We start from the raw sequence: 23,921 nt of genomic DNA, 5'->3' as shown, positions 1-23,921 counted from the left end.
ACTGATACTTAAAAATCATTCATAACTAGCACCTCTCCTGGAAAACATTTCAGCTCTATCTGTATACCCTACCAACAGTTTCATAGTAGTTAAAAGCACATAGTACTCTTAAAAATAACTATCTTTACTTTTTTAAATATATTTTTATTGATTTCAGAGAGGATGGGAGAGGTAGAGAGAGAAACATCAATGATGAGAGAGAATCATTGATCAGCTGCCTCCTGTACACCTCCTACTGGGGATCAAGCCCACAACCCAGGCATGTGCTCTGACCAGGAATCGAACCATAACCTCCTGGTTCATAAGTCGATGCTCAACCACTGAGCCACTTAGGCGGGGCACTACCTAGGAACTTTTAAAAGTTAAAAATTGTAATCTACACGGTAGAAACCATAATATCTCATAAACACCCATATATGCCAATATTCCCACTCCCAAAAACTGATACTAATGAAGACCATATATGACACAAAATCTCGTAGAATAATAATTAAAAGAATACTAATGGGAAATTTACATTTATCTGCAAAATAAGATTTGCCCTGGCCAGTGGTGTCAAATGGACAGAGTGTTGGCCCGAGCACCAAAGGGTCTCAGGCTGAATTCCCAGTTGAGGGTACCTGGGTTGCAGGTTTAATCCTGGCCCCCAGTTTGGATGTGTGCAGGAGGCAACAACTGATGTTTCTCACATCAATGTTTCTCTCTGTATCTCTTTCCTCCCCCACTCCCTTGCACTCTCTCTAAAAATCAATGGAAAAAATATCCTTTGGGTGAGATTTATAAAAAATAAACAAACAAAAATAAAGATGAAAGTTTTATTTGCCAAGTACATGGGGAATAACTAGAACAATATACCTGAGTGCCACTTATGATCTTCAACTGGTCACATGACCCTCCTCAATTTTGGTTCCTCATAGGCAAAATTAGAATAATGCAACAGCATTATGACTGTCTATAGAATGATTATTGAGGACAAAAAAAAAAAAAAGAGGCATACCATGCACCTCAAGAAGTCTACTTTTATACAATACTAGAGCCCGGTGCATGAAATTCGTGCACGGGTGTGTGTGTGTCCCTCAGCCCAGCCTGCACCCACTCCAATCGGGGATCCCTCTCACAATCCAGGACTGCTGGCTCCCAACCGTTCGCCTGCCTGGCTGCCTGACTGCCCCTAACCACTTCTGCCTGCTAGTCTGATCACCCCCTAACCACTCCCCTACCGGCCTGGTCACCCGTAACTGCCCTCCCCTACCGGCCTGGTCGCCCCTAACTGTCCTCCCCTATAGGCCTAGTCACCCCCAACTGCCCTCCCCTGCCAGCCTGGTCAACCCTGTCATCCCCTACAGGCCTGGTCACCCCCAACTGTCCTCCCCTGCAAGCCTGGTCACCCCTAACTGCCCTCCCCTGCTGTACTGCTCACCCCCAACTGCCCCCCACCTGCAGGCTTGGTCCCCCTCTAATTGCCCTCCCCTGTAGGCCTGGATCCCCCAACTGCCCTCCCCTGTAAGTCCAATTGCCCCTAACTGCCCTCCCCTGACCACCTGGTCACCCCTAACTGCCCTCCCCTGCTGGCCCCATCACCCCTAACTTCCCTCCCTTGTCAGCCTGGTTGCCCCTAACTACCCTCCCCTGCCAGCCCGATTGCCCCTAACTGCCCTCCCCTGCAGGCCTGGTCCCCCCCAACTGACTGCCCTCCCCTACAGGTCTGGTTGCCCCTAACTGCCCTCCCCTGCCGGCCCAGTCACCCCTAACTGCCCTCCCTTGCTGGCCTAATTGCCCACAACTGCCCTCCCCTGCCGGCCATCTTGTGTCCACATGGGGGCAGGATCTTTGTGTTGGAGTGACGGTCAATTTGCATATTACTCTTTTATTAGATAGGATAAAAGCTGTTTCTAACAATAAATGAATTATTGCTTACTTCTGGGGACAGTAACTAGGTGACTGGAGACAGGAGCAAAAAAATCTTCATCACATGCCCTTTTATATATCATTGAAATTTTAGACTATGTGAACTATGTGCATTCAAAAAATGAACACAATTCTTGCCCTACCTGGTTTGGCTCAGTGGATAGAGCATCAGCCTGCAAACTGAAGGGTCCCAGGTTTGATTCCAGTCAAAGGCACATGCCTGGGTTGCAGGCTTGATCCCCAGTATGGGGCGTGCAAAAGGCAGCCGATCAATGATTCTCTCTCATCACTGATGTTTCGATCTCTCTCTCCCTTTCCCTTCCTCTCTGAAATCAATAAAAAAAATTTTAAAAAATGAACACATTCTTAAAAACCTTAAAGGCTAAACCAATCAAAACATGTGGAAAGAAGTAAACATCTAAATGGATGAAAACATCTAAGAGTTAAAATCAGACTTTTCATAGAGCACTTACTCATCTATCTGAAGGTTCATAGCAGTGCTAATCCAAGCTTTGGGAATATGGCCTGGGGGGGGGAAATACAAAGCAATGAACATAGTAAGTTATAAAAGCAAACCTTAATCATATTTTGAAATATGAGATTGATGAAATAGCCAAATAGACACCAAGACCTCAGTCTAAATCAGCCTTGGGCAAACTACGGCCCGTGGGCCGGATCCGGCTGTTCTATCCGGTTCTCTTGCTCTCCCCTCCGCTCCTTTACTTTGAATTTATATTAGTTCACACAAACACTCCATCCATGCTTTTGTTCCGGCCCTCCGGTCCAGTTTAAGAACCCATTGTGGCCCTCGAGTCAAAAAGTTTGCCCACCCCTGGTCTAAATTCTAGTTTGTTTAAGAATGGGCAAGACAAAAGAATAATTTCTAAATATAGACAGTCTTTGCTTTGCAGTTCTGTTATGTACATATTTCAGTTACCAGGGTTTAGTTACTAACAACAGTCCTCCAACTGAATTCAAATTTCAGTTACCATAGTATATTAACTGTGAGCAACTCAATACAGTATTTCTAGCTTTTCAATACAAAATAAGTATGTAGATAACAGATGCATACCAAGATCCATGACCAATCACTTCTCTTCTTTCAAAGTCTATTGGTGATTGGTTGCTCACATCAGTTATGCAGTTCAGGCACAGACAATGAAGCATGTAGTAGTGTTGCCTCCTTGTCTCCCATGGTAAACCCACGTAACACTTTACAAAAATGAATTACTGAAAAGAGGAAACTGGCCAAAAAAAAACAAAGTACAACAAAAAAATGGAAAATGATAGCACTAGAAATGAAGTTTAAAAGAAATAGCTGACCATGGAAATGCTGACATGGCTGCTTTGTTAGACCAATGTACAACTACAGCCATACCTCTGAGATATTGTGGTATTCCAGAGTACTATATTTCAATAAAGCAAGTCATAATCTTATTGCTAGTGAAGGGTTCTTGTCTTTAATTTGTAAAAAGATGCAACATCTGTGAAGTTCAATAATGTGAAGCACAGTAAAGCAAAGTATGCCTATATGGGCGAACAGCTAGGCTGACTGTAGTAGGTTAATACAATGAAGTATTAACATGAGAATGAAAATTTTCAAAGCTATGTAGAAAAATGGATTATGTAAACTATAACTGAAAAAGGTAGACAACAAAATGGCCTTTTACTGATCCTACTCTTTTCTATGGATATAAGTATAATTATATCCATAGCACACAAAAAAATTAGTCTGAAAATAGTATTTTAGAATGTTGGATTTTGTTTCTATTATGTGCTGCTATGAGATTAATGTTTTCCATCTAACTTGTACTGTTCACTATATTGAAGCTGCTGTATTTCTATATGAAAATTCACTTTAATAAATTCTACAAGGTTCCCTTAGCAAGAGAGTATTTTTATTGTATTAGTACCATCATAAACTTATAAAAAGCAATATATTATATCTAAAGTAATGACCAAATCACATATATTTTCCCTTTTGAAAAAAAAAAACATGCCGAAACCGGTTTGGCTCAGTGGATAGAGCGTTGGCCTGCGGACTGAAGGGTCCCGGGTTCGATTCCAGTCAAGGGCATGTACCTTGGTTGCGGGCACATCCCCGGTGGGAGGTGTGCAGGAGGCAGCTGATCGATGTTTCTCTCTCATTGATGTTTCTAGCTTTCTATCCCTCTCCCTTCCTCTCTGTAAAATATCAATAAAAAATATATTTAAAAAAAAAAAACATTTTTTAATTGTGCTAAAAAACACATAACATAAAATTTACCATCTTAACCATTTTTAAGTGGGTAATGTGGATATATGTGCCTTGTGCAACAGATATTTAGAGTTTTTTCATATTTCTACAGTATCTATACCCACTGAACATACCAACATCTCCCCTTTTCTCCCTCTCTTCAGTCCCTGGCAACCAACATATCCCACTTTTAGTTTCTAAGAGTCTGGCTACTCTAGACACCTCATATAAATGAAATCATATAGTATTTGTCTTTTTGTGACTGGCTTACTTCACACAGTATAACGTCCTCAAGATTCATCCATATTGTAGCATGTGACAGGCTTTCCTTCTTTTTAAGGTTGAATAACAGTCCATTGTATGTATATTCCACATTTTCTTTAACAATATTTTCCCTTAAGTAAATACTTTTTGACCATCTAAATAATGATTCAGTTGGGCTAGGCCCGTGGTCGGCAAACTGCAGCTCGCAAGCCACATGTGGCTCTTTGGCCCCTTGAGTGTGGCTCTTCCACAAAATACCACGGCCTGGACGAGTCTATTTTGAAGAAGTGGCGTTAGAAGAAGTTTAAGTTTAAAAAATTTGGCTCTCGCCGAAACCGGTTTGTCTCAGTGGATAGAGCGTCGGCCTGCGGACTGAAGGGTCCCGGGTTCGATTCCGGTCAAGGCATGTACATTGGTTGCGGGCACATCCCCAGTGAGAGGTGTGCAGGAGGCAGCTGATCGATGTTTCTCTCTCATCGATGTTTCTAGCTCTCTATCCCTCTCCCTTCCTCTCTGTAAAATATCAATAAAATATATTTTTTAAAAAATTTGGCTCTCAAAAGAAATTTTAATCGTTGTACTGTTGATATTTGGCTCTGTTGACTAATGAGTTTGCCGACCACTGGGCTAGGCTATTCACACACATACAAATGTAGGAAAAATATAAAAACAATCAAGAATGTCACTGACATTTTCTGAGCTATGAGCTAACACATACACTATCAAAAAGCATGAATTCTTACCAAGAAAATAATACACAATGCAGAAATTTCTAATCAGGAACAGTGATTCCATACAACTGTGTTTAACTAGTAAGAGCAAAGATCTCCTAAAGCGCAAGAACTTGTATTGCTGTAGAAAAAGAAAAACAGAATCAAATAATGCACCCAAAGAGAGATGTGGTTCATTCTAAAGCAAGCACATAACTACAATAGTCCACACATAAACTATAATCGTTGCATAAAAGACAAAGTTCATTCTAGAAGCAAAATATCAACTATTCTGATGTTATATCAAGTTTATCATTGATATAAAAGATCAGAATTGAGAAAATTAACAATATCAAACTATGATTATACTAAGGAGTATGGAGACAAAGTAAAAAATCATCATCATCATCACAATAGCAGCTAACATTCTTTGGGTGCTTATGATGTATCAGGTACTATTGTAAGCATTTTACATGTATTAATTCATTTAAACTTCACAAGAACCCTATGAAGGAGGTTCTATTATTTTCCTCAAATTTGCAGATGAGAAAACTAGGAGGCACAAAGAGGTTAAGTAACTTAACCAATATTACCTACTAGCAAAATGAAAATCGGAGATTTTTAATCCAGGTAGGCTGGCTTCAGAACCTGTAATCTTAAAGATAATGCATACTGCCTCTACACTAATTTTTTAAAATGTTATTTTCAGACAGTGAAGATGACACAAGCCTAAAAATCAGGAAACCTAAGTTCTAGTGCTCTCCTCTTTCATACAACACTGAGCAAGAAGGCTGAACCAGCTAAATAGTTCCTTAGTGGGTACCTTCCAATTCTATCAATCTAAGAGAAAGTAATCAAATAAGAAAAAATATGAACTTTTCCTGAAAAAAAAAAACGCACATATTTCTTATGAAATAAGAGTTGGCTGACAAGCAACACCCTCTCCTATTCTTGGCCCTGAAACGCCAATGAAAAAAATATTTTAAAATTATTGGAAAGAATCTAAGGAAATCTAATGAGCAAAAGATGATCTTCCCAAGTTCTGGTCTTCTTTTGAGCTTACTATAATCTTATACATATAAAGCAATATGTAAATTCTTTTGTGCTTATTATAATACTAGAAGCCCAGTGCATGAAATTCATGTGCGGGGGAGGGGTTCCCTCAACCCAGCCTGCACCCTCTCACAATCTGGGACCCCTCAGGGGATGTCCGACTGCGGACCTGCAGGGTCGGGCCTAAACTGGCAGTCAGACATCCCTCTCACAATCCGGGACCACTGGCTCCTAACCACTCTGCCTGCCTGCCTGATTGCCCCTAACCACTTGCCTGCCTGCCTGATCGCCCCTAACCACTCTGCCTGCCTGCCTGCTCGCCCCTAACCGCCTCTGCCTTGGCCCCCACCACTGCAGCTTCATCCAGAGGTCATTCGGATGTCCAGTCTAATTAACATAGTACGCTTTTATTATTACAGACTAGAGGCCCGTTACAGGAAGATTCCTGCAAGAATAGGGCTTCCTTGGGCCTATTCCTGCAAGAATAGGGTTTCCTACAGACTGAGCAAAGCAGAGAAGGGAGCGAAGCCCACCGAGGCCCCTGGCCCAGCTGACAGGCCCGGATACTTCCAGAGGCTGGGGAGCAGTGAGGCTGGATCTGCCGCCAGAGTGGGTGGATCCTGCCTCTCCACTTGGTCCCCGTGACCCCTGGCTGGGCCAACGAGCCCAAACACTCCAGCAGCAGCAGCAGAGCGGCGAGGCTGGATCCGCTACCAGAGTGGGCAGATCCTGCCTCTCCGTTTAATCCCCGTGACCCCTGGCCGGGCCAACAGGCCCAAACACTCCAGGGTGGGGCTGAGGGGACTGGTCGCCGCCATCTTTGTGACAGAGTGATGGTTAATTTGCATACTACTCTTTTATTATATAGGATTGGGGCCAATCCTTTTTTTAAAAAAATATATTTTATTGACTTTTTACAGAGAGAAAGGGAGAGGGATAGAGAGTTAGAAACTTCGATGACAGAGAAACATCAATGAGCTGCCTCCTGCACACCCCCTACTGGGGATGTGCCCGCAACCAAGGTACATGCCCTTGACCGGAATCGAACCTGGGACCCTTGAGTCCGCAGGCCGACGCTCTATCCACTGAGCCAAACCGGTCAAGTCAGGGCCAATCCTTTTTTAAGGAATTTCAGAAGCTGAAGTACAGTAAAATTTATAGAACTTAGGTGGAAGTTATATCTTCATACCATGTCTGCCGATTTCTATAGTATCTTACAAAAAGCAGCCCATGTGAATACTTAGCCACTAACTGTACAACTTCAAGTACATTGGCTTATTCAAACATTATCCAAGTGCAAGATATGTAATTGCACTATCCTGTTAGTGCTTTTTCCCCTGTCCCCCCAACCAATAAAATTGGCATAGTTTTTGGACTATCCCTATTGTAGCTTTCACTTTAACCATTACTCACTGGGTACTAAGAGGCCAGGGAAGCAGATCGACATTTCAGTAGATACGTTGAGAACAGCTAATATACATTCTTCTTCCCAAACTGAAGTGTTTTTCAATTCCCTATTGGGTTTCTTCTATGGTTTGGCTATCAGCTACCATTTACTGAATATTTACTATGTGCCAGGCTCTATCAATCTTATTTAATACTTTCAGTCTTGTTGGCCTAGAACAGGGGTGGGCAAACTTTTTGACTCAAGGGCCAAAATGGGTTCTTAAACTGGACCGGAGGGCCGGAACAAAAGCATAGATGGAGTGTTTATGTGAACTAATATAAATTCAAAGTAAAGGAGCGGAGGGGAGAGCAAGAGAACCCTCCGCTCTTTCAGCTCCGCGGGCCGGATAGAACAGCCGAATGGGCCGGATCCGGCCCGCGGGCCGTAGTTTGCCCACGGCTGACCTAGAACTTGCCAAGCCCGGTCTTGATGTGCATCCATTTCTTTGTCCTCTATTCCATGCTAATGTTCAACTTTTCCTTATCTGTCTATCATTAATGCAACTGTTTTTAATAGTGTAGGAAAATTTAAAGAAAAAAAATCTAATGAGCTAACGCAAATTGGTTAAAATTAGATTTTTTTAAAAGATCTAATTTTTTCTATTATACATGATAAAAGGAGTTACTGAATAATATGTACAACATAAACTATGTATGGAAACTCCAGCCCACAAAATATGTTATGGATAAATATATATACAAATATACAATATATGGTCTGGAAGAATATATATCCTAAACCAGTCACTACTTCTGAGGCAAAGATGGAAACTGGTCACAGAGGTCAAAGGAAACTTTCACTTTATCTATAGTACTTAAATAGTTTATAATAAAAATAATACCACAATATTCTTGTGAAGTTGGCTGACAGGCAACACCCAAAATAAGGATGATGATGTTAATAATAATAACAATAATAGTGCTTGTTATTGCTTGTATAAAAAAAATGTTGCCCGCCCAGCCAGGTGTGACTCAGCGGTTGAATGTTGACTCAGGAACCAAGAGGTCACTGGTTTGATTCTGTTCAGGGCATATGTCCAGGTTGTGGGCTCGATCTCTGGTAGGGGGTGTACAGAAGGCAGCCAATCAGTGATTCTCTCTCATCACTGATGTTTCTCTCTCTCTCTCCTTTTCCCTTCCTCTCTGAAATCAATAAAGATACATTAAAAAAAAAAATGTTGCCCTGGCTGGTTTGGCTCAGCGGATAGAGCACTGGCCCTCGGACTGAAGGGTCCCAGGTGCGATTCTGGTCCAAGGGCATGTACCTTGGTTGCAGGTTCCCCGGCCCTGGTCAGTGTGCATGCAGGAGGCAACCAATCAATGTGTCTCTCGCACATTGATGTTTCTGTCTCTCCCTCTCCCTTCCACTCTCTCTAAAAAAAATCAATGGAAAAAATCCTCGGGTATGGATTAACAGAACAAAAACAAAAAAATGTTGTCCTAGCCGGTTTGGCTCAGTGGATAGAGCATTAGCGTGCAGAACAAAGGGTCCTGGGTTCGATTCCGATCAAGGGCACGTACCTTGGTTGCAGGCTCCTTCCCAGCCCAGGCCCTGGTCTGAGCTCATACAAGAGGCAACCAATCAATGTGTTCTCTCACATCGATGTTTCTCTCTATCTTTCCCTCTCTCTTCCACTCTCCCTAAAAATCAATGGAAAAATATCCTCGGGTGAGGATTAGCAACAACAAAAAGACCTTACTAACCTCTGGTCAGCTTAGCTGTTAAAAAAAAACTAAGTGGCTATAACCATCACATCACTTTCAGAGGTTCAGACTGGGTCTGATTTCTCATATTGAGCACACAATGTCCTGACAATCCTGTTTGCCTTAGCAACTTAAAACGCATAAGGGAAGGTCATACACTGTGTGCCACGCTCTTAGGACTAATGAAAGAACGCTTACCTATAGTTCAACTGGGCAAACCAAACACCACTGTACACTCATGGTTACAAGAGACACCCCCAAATTTTGGCCAAATACTGAATGACCAAATGTTAAAAATCAACATCCTGCCAAAGTTGAACCTGAAGCCAAAGCTGAATATTATCAGCGAAGAAACTTCTCGAATATAATAAATCTAAAATTTTATCAAAAGAAATTATAAAAAATGTTAGTCAAATTTTACAAACGTGACATTATCTGGTAGAAATAATGATTTATTAGCACTGTCAATTACTACACTGCTCCTATGTTCACACCATTGCACATCTGTGATGTTAAATGGTCACTTTCAACGAAGGCCCATAGAGGAGCACAAACTTTGGGGTATCTCATTTGTCTCTAACACTTTCTTTTCTTCATTCTCTATGCTCTTAATTATGTTTGGGTCAAAGATAATTTACCATGGATATTTCTGTACAAAATTTTAGAGTTTTTCTCCTTGTGAAACTCTGAAGTGGGAAAACTGACACTGTACTTTTAATTCATCTTTATCAGATGAAGAATTTCTAAACAGGACTTTTTCTTCATACACTCACAGACTGCTGGGAGGTAAGAGCCAGATACTTTTCTCTGAGCACTATTTCCCTGATGTATGTGTATTTTCATCAGATTGTTCTCATGGATGCAACAGGCATGTTAAAAGTTTAGTTAAGCCCTAGCTGGTTTGGCTCAGTGGTTGAGCATCGGCCTACAGACTGAAGGGTCCCGGGTTCAATTCCTGGTCAGGGCACATGCCCGGGTTGCAGGCTCTATCCCCAGTAGGGGGCATGCAGGAGGCAGCCGATCAATGATTCGCTCTCATAATTGATGTTTCTATCTTTCCCTCTCCCTTTCTCTCTGAAATCAATAAAAATAAAAAAGTAAAATAAAGTGTTTAATTAAACCAAGAGTACCATAATCCACCACACTCTCCTACTTCATACGCTGAAGACACATTATTTGTTTACATATCCCTCCCTCCTCAACTGACTGGGTTCTAGTGGAAAGAGGCTGGTTCTAACACATTTGCTCCAAAGCCCAATCCTCAGCCTGCCAGAGAGTGGGAATGAATCAAATAACAGCACAATCAGGAAATCGTAGGAACAGGCTAGGAAGAGCTCTGATGCCACAGTGAGAAATTGCAAGAGATCGCTCTCTCACCTGCCAGAGGAGGTGGTTCTGAGTTCCAGAGACAGCTCCTATCCAATTAATAAACTTTTAAAAACCTAGCCGAAAGGTAGTTTACACTGTCCCACTCCAACCAATCAAAACTGTTTTAGTTATACACACCATGCCTTATTGTGAAAAGAATTTGAGACAGTAACTGACATATTCTATACTTACTTGCATATCCTCAAGCTCATGAAGTTCTTAGGTTCAAAAAGAAGCTGGCAGTTGCACAGAGGTACTTTGCATGAATATGTCATCCTCATCCTCCCCCAGCCCTACTAGGTCACAGCAACTGCCACTACCTAGCAGGGAGGGAAAGAGTGGAGCAAAGTGGAATTTTGAGAGTGGCAGCAGGAAAGGTGGCTACAGCTCTCAAACATATGCTAAAGTCTCATGAAAACAAATCTCTCCTCTCCAAATGGCATTGTGAAGATCTAAGTTTTAAGTCCTAAGTTTTGCTGACCAAATCTTGAATTAATCAGGTGAAGCCAATTATATACACATACACCAATGCAATTTTAACTCTGCCAAATTCTGACATAAGGGAATGCTCAAATGATAGTTTACCTGTATGATGGGAAATGGAAGATAGTTCATGTTGTTAATAAAATACAGGAGGCTATAGCAATAGCCCATAAATGCTCCAGCCAGTAGGAAAAAAAGATGATATTCATTTAAGCAGGTTTGTGCAGCAGGGCCATCTAAGCTGAAGGAAAAAAGTTGGGTTATTAATTCAACAGTCAGGGACACATATCACTGTTTTAGGCTCAATATTTATTGAAAGCAAAGTTCTGACTTAATCACTTAAGAAATGCCCCAAATTCTAAAAAAAATGGTTTGTTTTAGGTAAGTGTGGGCAAAAGATTAACATCAGCCGTGGGCAAACTACGGCCCGTGGGCCGGATCCGGCCCATTCGGCTGTTCTATCCGGCCCACGGAGCCGAAAGAGCGGAGGGTTCTCTTGCTCTCCCCTCCGCTCCTTTACTTTGAATTTATATTAGTTCACACAAACACTCCATCCATGCTTTTGTTCCGGCCCTCCAGTCCAGTTTAAGAACCCATTGTGGCCCTCGAGTCAAAAAGTTTGCCCACCCCTGGTCTAGATCTATCCCCTAGAAATCTGATAAGGGTAAGAATGTGTCCTGAGATAGTAAGCAATGCTACTTACAAACTGGAAAACTGCACCTGGACTAAGAGAAACTATAAATAAACTATATACATCCAGATGCCACAACTCTGGCTTCTCTCTCTGTTGTCTCGTAAACTGGGCAATCCCTCAAAGGGACCCTTTTCACTAAAGAAAATGTATCACCATTAGGAAAAAAACTACCTTATATGATGGTAGCTGGGACACAAAAGGAAATCAAGTATTCGGTAGTACTCCTGAACACTGTTTTAAAGTCAGTGAAGAATAGGGAATTTACTAGTAAGATTACTTCAGTTAATCTTTTCTGATTTTTAAAGTCACAATATCAACTTGCAATTTTTATCAATATTGTGTTCAAGAACTGTATAAATTACAGTGAAAGCATTTTATTAGAGGGTGTAGTTAAAATTATTTTAAAATTTTTTCCATACTATCCTTCTTCCAACTCCCATGTCAATGCCACCTCCTTGGCTCCTCAGGAGAATGAAATGGAGGACCCATCTGTCTCTGCTTTCTCCAAACCCAAGAAAAAGAAATCTTTTTCCAAGGAGGAGCTGGTGAGCAGTGATCCTGAAGAAACAGCTAGCAATGGAAGTCTTCCCAAAAGGAAGCAATCTTTCCCCAAAGAGGAACCAGCTAGTGACCCTAAAGAGGCGGGTAATAGGAGTATGTCCAAGAAAAAGAGGACATTCTATCCAAGGACCAGCCAGTCTGCAGTGGAGCTGAAGAAGCTGCTGGCAGGAAGAGCAGCAGTTCCAAGAAAAAATTCTAAACACGGTAACAGGAAGATTAGAATGGACATTTTCCTAGCAGGGTATTTCCCATCCCAACCCATCTCAATATTTCAATAAAAACAAATTCAAAAGAAAAAAAATGCTACCTCCTCTAAGAAACTATGCCATCTCCCTGCTTCCTGAACTCCGCTCGGGTTTTATCTGTACATCTATCTCACTTTCTTCCTAGTACAACCTATTTCTCACACATTCCTATTTCTCTATTACATCCATTGGTGTCCATGGGTTAAATCCCCTATTGTCCTCAACTCTCAAAGAGTCTATAATCCATGTGCAAATCACTCTTATAAATCCAACAGCATCTAATATAGCACCATGCATAGAATAAATCTTTCTAAAAAACTGTTGAATTCAAAACATAAAACATTTGATGTATGTAAAAAAGCTCCTTTTATAGAAATCTAGAAAGCACAGAATATCCATAAACTATTAAACTATACAAGTCATCTTTGTCTTAGTAACTAAATGAGATTCCTTAGAAAAAAATATCTAATATTACCTCTCAGTACCAGTGCAGGGAACCACAAGAAAACTGTATCGGCCCTTGGTTATCACTGCAGCACACCAAGCCACCATCATTCCCATTGCGGCATGAATAAATGAGTGCATGAGCTGCTGAGGATGAATGATTTTCCCTATCAGTTCCAGTCTGGAGCAGGGAATGGAAGGCACAACTGCAAACGGAACACATTAATGTGGCTTTATAATCTGCAGTGTATGAGTACAGAAAAAGTCCTAGTTAAAAAGTCTGTAAGTTAAAATAATTTGAGAAAATACTGAATACAATGGGATGCACACAAAAAAAGAAAAACCAAAGAACCTAGAAAGATGAAATATAAGGACAGTGTAAGTAACATTTTCCTTTCTTTTTAAAATTTCCTAATAGCTCAAATAGTACCTACACTGGAACTCAATCCTGTCATAAAAAAATATATATATTTTAAAGATAGTGCTTGCCCTCTAGCAAGTTATATTTGCATTTTGAAGATTAGCAATATACAGTCCATCTGTGAAAAATAAACCACAAACCAGGTAAATATTGACAACACTGAATACAAAAGTAAATGTTTATATGAGAATTTCTAATACCCTTTAAAAAAAAATTTTTTTTTATTGAGTTCAGAGGAGGGAGAGGAAGAGACAGAAACATCAATGATAAGACAGAATCATCGATCGGCTGCCCCCTTCACCATCCTCACTACCCCCCACTAGGGATCGAGCCTGCAACGCAGTCATGTGCCCTGACCGGAATTGAACCACAACCTCCGGGTTCATAGGTCCACGCTCAACCACTGAACCACACAGGCCAGGCTCTAATACCTTTTCGATAATCCGAAGTTTTCTGGAAGTGAGCTGGGGGAGGTGAGTGTGGGTATGAGGTGAGGGATGCTGACCACTGAAACAATTACAGGGTTCCCTAATCTATATATGTAGGCATTCTTCTTTCAATATACTCAAAGTGAAGAGGTTGCACAGAGATAGAAAACTAAGTGTGAAGGGAAAGGGCTAGGTGCTTTACACTTGGCAGTGGTCAGCAAACTCATTAGTCAACAGAGCCAAACATCAACAGTACAACGATTGAAATTTCTTTTGAGAGCCAAATTTTTTAAACTTAAACTTCTTCTAACGCCACTTCTTCAAAACAGACTCACCCAGGCCGTGGTATTTTGTGGAAGAGCCACACTCAAGGGGCCAAAGAGCCACATGTGGCTCGCGAGCCGCAGTTTGCCAACCACGGCCCTTGGGCAAGAGGTTGCTATCACCTCTCCCTCTCCATGAGACATGCCTACAAAGGGCCGTGTGAAAGAACAGATGCTAAAGCCAAGGAGTCCTGAACATGGTTTGAAGAGAAAAAACATCCGTCATCTAGTGAGGGGTTAGGAAAGCAAAGGAAAAGGGTATGTATTGTAACATCCAAAGTAGTATTTGAAATTTTATACTGTATCTAACAAGAAACCACAGAAGAGCTAAAAAGAGGACATTATAGTCAAAACAAGTAGTGTCAGAAAAAGCTTCTAATTGTATCTTAAGGAGAGACTCAAGGAATCTAAAAGGCAAGAGAGATGAGAAACTGAGGGGGAAAAAATGCTCTGGAATTTAGCAGGTGATTATCCCAATGCAAAACATAATATTTTTAAGTTTTGGGGAAAATCTTAGAATTATACTTTTATATTTGAGAAATATCTAAGAAATCACTGTCCTAATCTCCTACCCTATAAAAATATCTTATATAATAAAAGCCTAGTATGCTAAGTGTCCAGTCGTCTGGTTGTCCGTTCAACCAATCGAAGCGTAATATACTAATGATATACCAAGGTCGCTCAACCTCTCGCTATGACGTGCACTGACCACCAAGGGGCAGACACTCTGACTGATAGGTTAGCTTGCTGCTGGGGTCCAGCTGATCGGGACTGAGAGAGACAGGCTGGACACGCCCTGGAGCCCTCCTGCGATCCCTCCCTGGCTGGCCAACTTCCTGCGTCCCTCCCCAGCCCTGATCATGCACTGGTGGGGTCCCTTGGCCTGGCCTGCGCCCTCTCACAATCCAGGACCCCTCAGGGGATTTGGAGAGCCGGTTTCAACCTGATCCCGCAGGCCAGGCCAAGGGACCCCACTGGTGCACGAATTTGTGCACCAGGCCTCTAGTCCTATATCATAAAAGGCTAATATGCAAATCGACCAAATGGCGGAACAACCAGTTGCTATGACATGCACTGACTACCAGGGGGCAGATGCTCAATGCAGGAGCTGCCCCGTGGTGGTCAGTGTGCTACCACAGGGGGAGCGCCGCTCAGGCAGAAGCCGGGCTCACAGCTGGCGAGCGCAGCAGCAGTGGCAGGAGCCTCTCCCGCCTCCGTGGCAGCGCTAAGGATGTCCGACTGACAGCTTAGGTCCACTCCCCCTCACAGACGGGGAGTGGGCCTAAGCTGTCAGTCGGACATCCCCTGAGGGCTCCTGGACTGTGAGAGGGCGCAGGCTAGGCTGAGGGACCACCCCCCCCCCCCGCGAGTGCACGAATTTCATGCACTGGGCCTCAGGTTACTTTTATAATACATTACTTTTATAATACACTAGAGCCTGATGCATGAAATTCACGCAAGAGTAGGCAGGCCTTCCTTCCCTGGTTGCTGGCATTGGCTTCCCTCTGGCACCCAGGACCTGGGCTTCCCTTGGGCCGCCAGCAGGCACCCAGGACCCAGGCTTCCCTCGCAGCCCCAGCTTCGTCTGGAAAGACGTCTGGTCTAATTAGCATATTATACTTTTATTATTGTAGAAGATGCGCTAAATCACAACTTGAACATCGGCTATGAACCATTAAAAGATCTAAATTTTTTACTGTAGTAAAATACACTTAAAAGTTTATTGTTTTGACCGTTTTTAAGTATACAGTTCTGTGGCATAAGTACATTCACACTGTTGTGCAAACATCACCATCATCCATCTCCAGACTTTCCCATTTTCCCCAGCTGAACCTCTGTCCCCATTAAACAATTCCCAAACCCTCCTCCCCAAAGCCCTGGGCAACCACCATTCTACTTTCTGTCCCTATGAATTAGACTACTTCAGGTATCTCCTAAGTGGAATCATATAATATTTGTCTGTAGAGGTCAAAATACTTCTTTTAGAAGAGAAATTAGCACTCAAATTTTAAGATAAGGCATTCAAAGCATATGATTCTGCATAACTTGTAAAACTTTAACATAAAACACAGCCCCTATTATACATTCTCATATACAAAATGCATTGAGTGTGCCCTTAATAAAATAAATTCAGACATTTTTAAGATATTTAACTTTTGAAAACTCACCTGAGTAGAACTCCACATTGAAAATACTTATTATTATTATTACCACCGACAGCAGCAGGAAGTAAAAAATTACATAGGAACTATATAGATCATTGAAAGAATCTAAAACACAAGAGAGAGAAATTAGTAAAGATCATTCAGTCATGTAAGTTATATTCAGTATACTGCAACAGAAAAGGGGCTTGAATTACAACTCTAATTTTAATTTTAAAGTTATCCTTTCTTTAAGAATGTCCTCATACACTGCTGACAATAGGATATCCACTCAAGAACTACAATGTGAGCCCTGACCGGTTTGGCTCAGTGGATAGAGCGTCAGCCTGCGGACTGAAGGGTCTCGGGTTCGATTCCAGTCAAGGGCATGTACCTTGGCTGTAGGCACATCCCCAGTAGGGGGTGTGCAGGAGGCAGCTGATCAATGTTTCTCTCTCATTGATGTTTCTAACTCTCTATCCTTCTCCCTTCCTCTCTGTAAAAAAAAAATCAATAAAATATATTAAAAAAAAAAAAAAAAAAGAACTACAATGTGAGTTATTTGGACCGAACTCTGGGTCCTTTAAAATCCTATATAATAAAAGGCTAATATGCAAATAGACCGAACAGTGGAACAACTGAACAACCGGTTGCTATGACATGCGCTGACCACCAGGGGGCGTGTGTGGAAAATGGCAGGCATCAGCAGCAGGTGGCAGAGAGGAGAACATGGTGGGCGTTGGCCATGGAGAGATGGCGGAGTAGGTGAGCAGGGGCACCAGACCAAGGTGGGGTGCCGATCGCTGTCATTGGGGTGAGCCTCTGGTGGTTACTGAAAAGTCTTTGCTCCCGTGTGCCGCGGTCCCGCCAGGCACTCACACCCGCTGCTGGCGCCAGAGCCGCCGCTGGCACCCGCGGATGCTGGCCTCAATAACTCAGCGCCATCAGTAGGTGCAAGCGGCAGCTGCCAACCCTTATCACCCTTAAGGGCTTCTCCACCTCTCCCTGCTCCTGAGGGGTGATTGGTGCAGCAGCCGCCGCTAACACCCGCTGACAGTGCCAGCCCCACTTGCACCCACCGCTGGCACTGACCCCAATCGCTCCACGCCATCACCGAGTGCGAGCGGAGTCAGCACCGTCAGCGCATGGGAGTGGTGGCAGCAGGAGCGGGGCTGCTGGCAGACAGGGGACTGAAGGCCACGGTGGGAGGGGCCAGGTGGGGGGCACAGAGGATGGGCAAGACCCACCCCTGTGCCCACCGCAGTCTCGCAGCCCACAATTCCTTTCAAGGTGCACTAGTTATATTATAATTTCTTTTAGATGACCCAGATGTTAAAATCAAACAACATACTACTATATGCAAGTATATTTCATCATGTAAAACAGAGAAGTGCCACATTTAGTAATATACCAACAAAGTTTTTTTTTTAAATGTAAATATTTTTCAGATTTCTTCCTACAAAATGCAATTAGCCCTATAGCTAAAAAGGTAACATTTCTGGAAATAGTATAATCCATAAATCATCTAAATTAGCTGAAAACAAAAACAATGAGGATGTCCCTGTGAAATACTAATACATTCACACTGTAGAGTAGCTCAATCAATAATCCATTTCAAAAATATGGCAAACTTTAAAATACGTATGTATTATGCCTAAAAACATGAACAAAAGAAATAAAAACAGCAAGGACGTATGTTTGCTGAATAGACTAACACAATTATAAAACCAATTATTTTTAAAAGTATAATTCATTGACTAAAATTAATAAAAAATATTTATTAAGCATCCACAATTAAACACAAACATTGTACTGCTAAAAGAAAGAATTGATCCATGTTATTGGAAATAAGGAAAGAGTACAACTTCTGGAAAGACTTTGTGAAGCAAAAGTTGAGGAGAACAAGTAACATCTGATGGGGAAAAATGGCATAAATCAAATCCAATTTATGAGATTGGAGAAAGTGCTATGAGGATTAAAGAATACTTGGCCAAGAAACGGAAAAGTTTTTATCCTAAGTTCCAATTCTGAACTGATAATGGCTCTAGATTACAATACTGAATATTCTAAGATTGTGACTAGACAGCCAAAATCAAAAGATCAATGAGTAATACAGATTCTGGCAAGTGGAGAGAGAAGTACTTGCCATCCCTGCAATGGTTTATGGCTTAATTTCATCTGACCTATGGGATCCATACAAGTGATTGATATGTCTCAACAAAAAAATTAACATGACTTTAATTCTTTAGCAGCAACATCTCCAAAGGCCACAAAGTAAAGCTTTGCACTCCTTGAAAATTGACATTTTCTTCTGAAAAATTAATTTAACAACACACTTCCCATTTTCCAAAGCAAAATAGTTATTGTTGTTGAAGAGGATATAAAACGTATTTCAAGAATATCTGTGCTGCCAAAACCGGTTTGGCTCAGTGGATAGAGCGTCAGCCTGCGGACTGAAAGGTCCCAGGTTCGATTCCGGTCAAGGGCATGTAACTTGGTTGCGGGCACATCCCCAGTAGGAGGTGTGCAGGAGGCAACTGATCGATGTTTCTATCTCATCGATGTTTCCGACTATCTATCCCTCTTCCTTCCTCTCTGTAGAAAATCAATAAAATATATTTAAAAAAAAAAAAAAAAAAAGCCGAAACCGGTTTGGCTCAGTGGATAGAGCATCAGCCTGGGGACTGAAAGGTCCCAGGTTCGATTCTGGTCAAGGGCATGTACCTTGGTTGCGGACACATCCTCAGTGGGAGGTGTGCAGGAGGCAGCTGATCGATGTTTCTATCTCATCGATGTTTCTAGCTCTCTATCCCTCTCCCTTCCTCTCTGTGAAATATCAATAAAATATATTTGAAAAAAAAAAAAAAGAATATTTGTGCTTCTTAGCCTTAGGCAAGGCTTTAAAGACTTCAAAACCTAAGCTAGCAACATTTCTCTCTTTTTATTATTTTTTTAATTCTAGTATAGAATTAAAAAATAAATTCTAGTGCATAGTAAAAACACTGGTTCTGAAGTCAGAGACCAATGTTCAAATCCTACTTCAGTTACTCACCAGCTGTATCTCTGAAGACTTTAGCCTGAGTCTCAGTTTCCTCATCTATAAAGTAGGTAATACCTCTTTATTACACAGGGTTGTAGAAAGAATAAGAGGCAATCTAGAAAGATGGCTGAGCAGGCACCGAAGTTGGTGCTATTCGTGTGTCTGGGTTACTAAAGAAGACTTTGTCACATTCGATTATATGCTGTGTACGGATGAGAGCAATCTGAGAGATTTGACTTGAAAAAGTCATTAAGTCAATAACAGCAAAGCTAATATTGAACTACTTGGGAGCTACGATCCTCAGAAACAGCACATTATTGAAGACCCCTATTAGGGGAATGAGTCCGACTTTGAGACCATGTACCAGCAGTGTCTGAGATGCTGCAGGGCCTTCCTAGAGAAGGCCCACTAGTGCGTCCGTCCCTGAGCCCGCTGGTGCCCGGCCCCATGTCCCAGCCAAGGGTCACGTCCGTAGTTCAAGGCCAGTGCTGGTACTTCCATCCACCTGCTGTTTCTTACTTTAAAAATAATTGTAGATGGAAATCAGTGGTTGTGTTTGGCAAAAGAATAAATATCTTTGACTCAGACAGTTTATGGGGCACATGAAGTGTTCTTACACCAGTGGGGCCTCCCACTTTGCTCCCGTTACAGATGAAATCATAGAACAACCTAATCCCTGTCAGCATGTGAGCCTCGTAAGTCACTTGCCCTCCCTCTTCCCCGAGTCTGGACGACATGAGAAGGAGCTCCCTGTCCCCGGCACTCCCTTCCCCGGGCAGTAGGGCTCTCCACGGGTATCACAGCCGAGGAGTGTGTTCATTCACACCGTGTGTTTGTAGGAAAGAGAAAGGCTCATGGAATAACAATCCTTCCTAGTTTCTGTCTAGCTTGTAGCATAAGGGAGTCAGCTTATTTGTCCCATATGAGCCACAATTATATCCAGAAAGGACACTTGTTAGCTGTTTTATCTGTGGTTGGTAAGAGTTAGAAAAATTTTATGTTGGAATGTTTAAGGTGATATTCTTCAGTGCTTAATTTATAGGCAATTTCTATGTTCTTTCAGATAACTAATCTAAAATTCATATGGCTACATGTTAGAGAAGACTTCAAAATAAACTAGGGAAATTATGAAAAAAAAAAAGAGCCCTAACTGGTTTGGCTCAGTGGATAGAGCGTCGGCCTGTGGACTGAAGGGTCCCGGGTTCGATTCCGGTCAAGGGCATGTACCTGGGTTGCGGGCACATCCCCAGTGGGAGGTGTGCAGGAGGCAGCTGATCGATGTCTCTCTCTCATCGATGTTTCTAACTTTCTATCCCTCTCTCTTCCTCTCTGTAAAAAATCAATAAAATATATTTAAAAAAAAAAAAAAGAAAGAAAAAAAAAAGAGGCAATCTACTTAAGGTGCTTAGCACAGTGCCTTGCACATAGTTGATAGTGATAATTGATAGCTCCTCATAAAGTATTCTTAATTTTAGACAGGTTTTTTTTAAGAGATATCTCATATTTCTATCCACAATATTTAAATAGATAAAAGGAACAGTTCTCCTTAAAAAGACAATCTCAATAAAGCTGTCAAAAAGAAGAGACGAACAAATAAACAAAAATTAAGTTGTGATAATACAGTCTCTGACAGTTTTACTAATCTTATTATTATACTAGATTCCCTTTGCACTAAATTTGTGCAAGAATAGGCCTTCCTTCCCCCAGATGCCGGCACCTGCTTCCCTCTGGCACCCGAGACTTGGCCTTCCTTTGCAGCCCCTGCTACATTCGGAAGGACGTCTGGTCTAATTAGCATATTACACTTTTATTATTATGATAATGAAAAGGTGTAAGTTAGAAAGGAATGCCTTAAGATTACCACAAAGTGAATATTTTGCCAAGTAAGCAGTAATTAAAAACAAATTTGAAACATAATGCAATTTTTTATGTTGAAAAGTAGGTCCTGCCCTAACCGGTTTGGCTCAGTGGCTAGAGCAGGGGTGGGCAAACTTTTTGACTCGAGGGCCACAATGGGTTCTTAAACTGGACCAGAGGGCCGGAACAAAAGCATGGATGGAGTGTTTGTGTGAACTAATATAAATTCAAAGTAAAGGAGCGGAGGGGAGAGCAAGAGAAGCCTCCGCTCTTTCAGCTCCGCGGGCCGGATAGAACAGCCGAACGGGCCGGATCCGGCCCGCGGGCCGTAGTTTGCCCACGGCTGGGCTAGAGCATCGGCCTGTGGACTCAAGGGTCCCAGGTTAGATTCCAGCCAAGGGCATGTACCTTGGTTGTGGGCACATCCCCAGTAGGGAGTATGCAGGAGGCAGCGGATCGATGTTTCTCTCTCATTGATGTTTCTAAATCTCTATCCCTCTCCCTTCCTTTCTGTAAAAAAGCAATAAAAAATACATTAAAGAAAAGTAGGTCCTGTACATTTGTTTTCCCCAAATTGAGTATCACTTACCAGACAGCCACTGTATAGGATGCAATAAATCAATGCTGCTGAAGATTATAAATACTGTGGTACAGATGGGTAGAAGCAGCACTGACCACACAATACTTGTAACTATCCTCCATCCCAAAACCTATAACAAACAAAATCAGCAAAATCACTCAATCATGAAGTCAGTTAAACTATTTCAGTTATGCAAATCCTATCTTTTCATACAGGATGCTAATCACTAATATTTATAGCCAGATCATAGTCCATGCAGGTATATATAAACCTCAATGGTTATTACTATTAATAACTTTAATTTACATACCACTATAAAATCTTGTATTATCAGTGAACTTGTGGTTATGTTAGTCCAGAGTCAGGTGCAGGGGAGGGGGCAGATTTAAAACTGTATTTTACAGCAATTAATACTTGTCTCTCTAAGTTTAATTGATAGATATATCAACATCTAAAGCTATATATTTTATGGAAACCATCTGTCTACTGTAATGGTGTTTTACAATTATTGGATACACACTCCCTATTGGGCAACTGACACATGGTATTCAGTCTGAATCACCAGTGCCTACCATGTAAGAGGCACAAGATTTACTGTTGAATAAGTGAATAGAAAAGCAAAGTGAATACTGAAGGGTTTTAAGCATGACAATCGGATTTATATTTCGGGTGGTAAAACATCCTGTGTTTGTAACCTGGCTATGACAAGGACAAAACAGGAGGCAGTCCACGCAACTGCCCAAGCCAAGGGTTATCTATAGTCAGTGTCTGAAGGAAGGCAGCGGCAGTGGGAAAGGAGGCATAAAGGGGGAAAACGTATTCACATTTGTGAAACACATTATACAGGACATGGGTGATTGATACTAGGGGTGGTAACGAGTAGGTAAGACTTCAAGACTCAAAAGTTTTTAGCTTGGGATACAGGGTAGATGGCTGCACCGTTGATAGATGGCTGCACAGTGTATGAGGACATTCTAAAAGGGATATTACTCCTGTATCTCTTTGTCCGGCACAGAATGGATGCAGAATTGTTGATTCAACTTCAGCTAGGAAGTATCTGCTCATCTCAGTCCCACAGCGCACACATTCCTCTAACAAGGAACACCTGGAACACCTGTCCTGTTTACCTAGTCCCACGCCAGCCTCTGCTAAGTGCACGCATTCACATTCTTTCCAACTCTTCGCACTTCTAATCCCAAGTGACCAACAAGTTATTTATTTTGCACCTACTAGGCACACCACCCCTGCATACACTCTTCCCCCATTCCCTACCCCAATTCCCACGCAGGTCAGCCCTCCCACTCTGACCAGTTTCCACTCTGGACTCCCCTTTCACCCCCTAACAAGTTGGCACTCAGGACATCCCGCACGCATACACCCTGCACCCAGCTTTCCCTTGTACACTCCTCCCACCCGGTAACCAGCTTCCACTCAGGACGCCCCCGACAGCTCTGTAATAAGCTCCCCTTTAGGAGGTCCTTTCCCCACGCGCTCCCCACGCTACACCCGGGCCGGTCCCTCCCCCGCCCAACTCGCACGCGCGGTCAGCGCCAATGCTCCCGCAGCCCCAACAGCGGTCCAGTGCACACCACAGCGAACGCAGCACTCACGCGCCACAAGATGTCCCGCGACCCGCCGGCGCAGGGCCAACTCGCAACCGTGGCCATAGCGGCCCTCGGTCTGAGGGGAACAGGATACGGCGAGCCCGCCCGCCTCCCTGGTTCAAAGGGAGGAAGGCCCCAGGAGGACCCCGTTGGGGCTGCCTCAAACGGTGCCTGAGCGAAGCCCGGCCCAGGACCCAACCCGTTTCGCCGAAATTTCGTCTGGACAGGCCCAGCAGGCCAGAATTCCCCCGCAGACATGCGTCCCAAAGGGGCCCGGGATGCCAGAACTCGCCCTCGGGAATCAAAAAGGTCTCTTCGAAGCAAAGTCCGGCGAGGCACCAAAAATTGGGGGCGGTGCTGCTGCATGCTGGGAACTGTAGGCTCCACCGCCTCTGGGAGCAAGGACGAGCG

General features: G+C 42.6%; 1 protein-coding gene across 2 annotated transcripts in view; it reads right to left on the bottom strand.

The window, feature by feature from the left end:
* NDC1 (NDC1 transmembrane nucleoporin) overlaps positions 1-23,664 on the bottom strand; it is a 61,583-nt gene extending 37,919 nt beyond the window's left edge. The window contains exons 1-7 of one of the 2 annotated variants that reach the window (XM_080655940.1): positions 23,517-23,664; positions 21,916-22,036; positions 16,457-16,558; positions 13,148-13,322; positions 11,275-11,413; positions 5,152-5,260; positions 2,382-2,433 (exon numbers count right to left, since the gene is read on the bottom strand). In XM_080655940.1, coding sequence (XP_080512066.1) covers positions 2,382-2,433; positions 5,152-5,260; positions 11,275-11,413; positions 13,148-13,322; positions 16,457-16,558; positions 21,916-22,036; positions 23,517-23,573 — 755 coding nt within the window. In that variant the 5' untranslated portion in view covers positions 23,574-23,664. The remainder of the gene's footprint in view (positions 1-2,381; positions 2,434-5,151; positions 5,261-11,274; positions 11,414-13,147; positions 13,323-16,456; positions 16,559-21,915; positions 22,037-23,516) is intronic. The other variant, XM_080655939.1, reaches the window with a different exon arrangement.
* Between the last annotated feature and the right edge of the window lie 257 nt (positions 23,665-23,921).

The sequence above is a fragment of the Plecotus auritus genome (genome assembly GCF_963455305.1).
Source record: "Plecotus auritus genome assembly, chromosome: 2".
NCBI classification, from domain to species: Eukaryota; Metazoa; Chordata; class Mammalia; order Chiroptera; family Vespertilionidae; genus Plecotus; species Plecotus auritus.
This window is presented reverse-complemented; position numbering and strand designations above follow the sequence as displayed.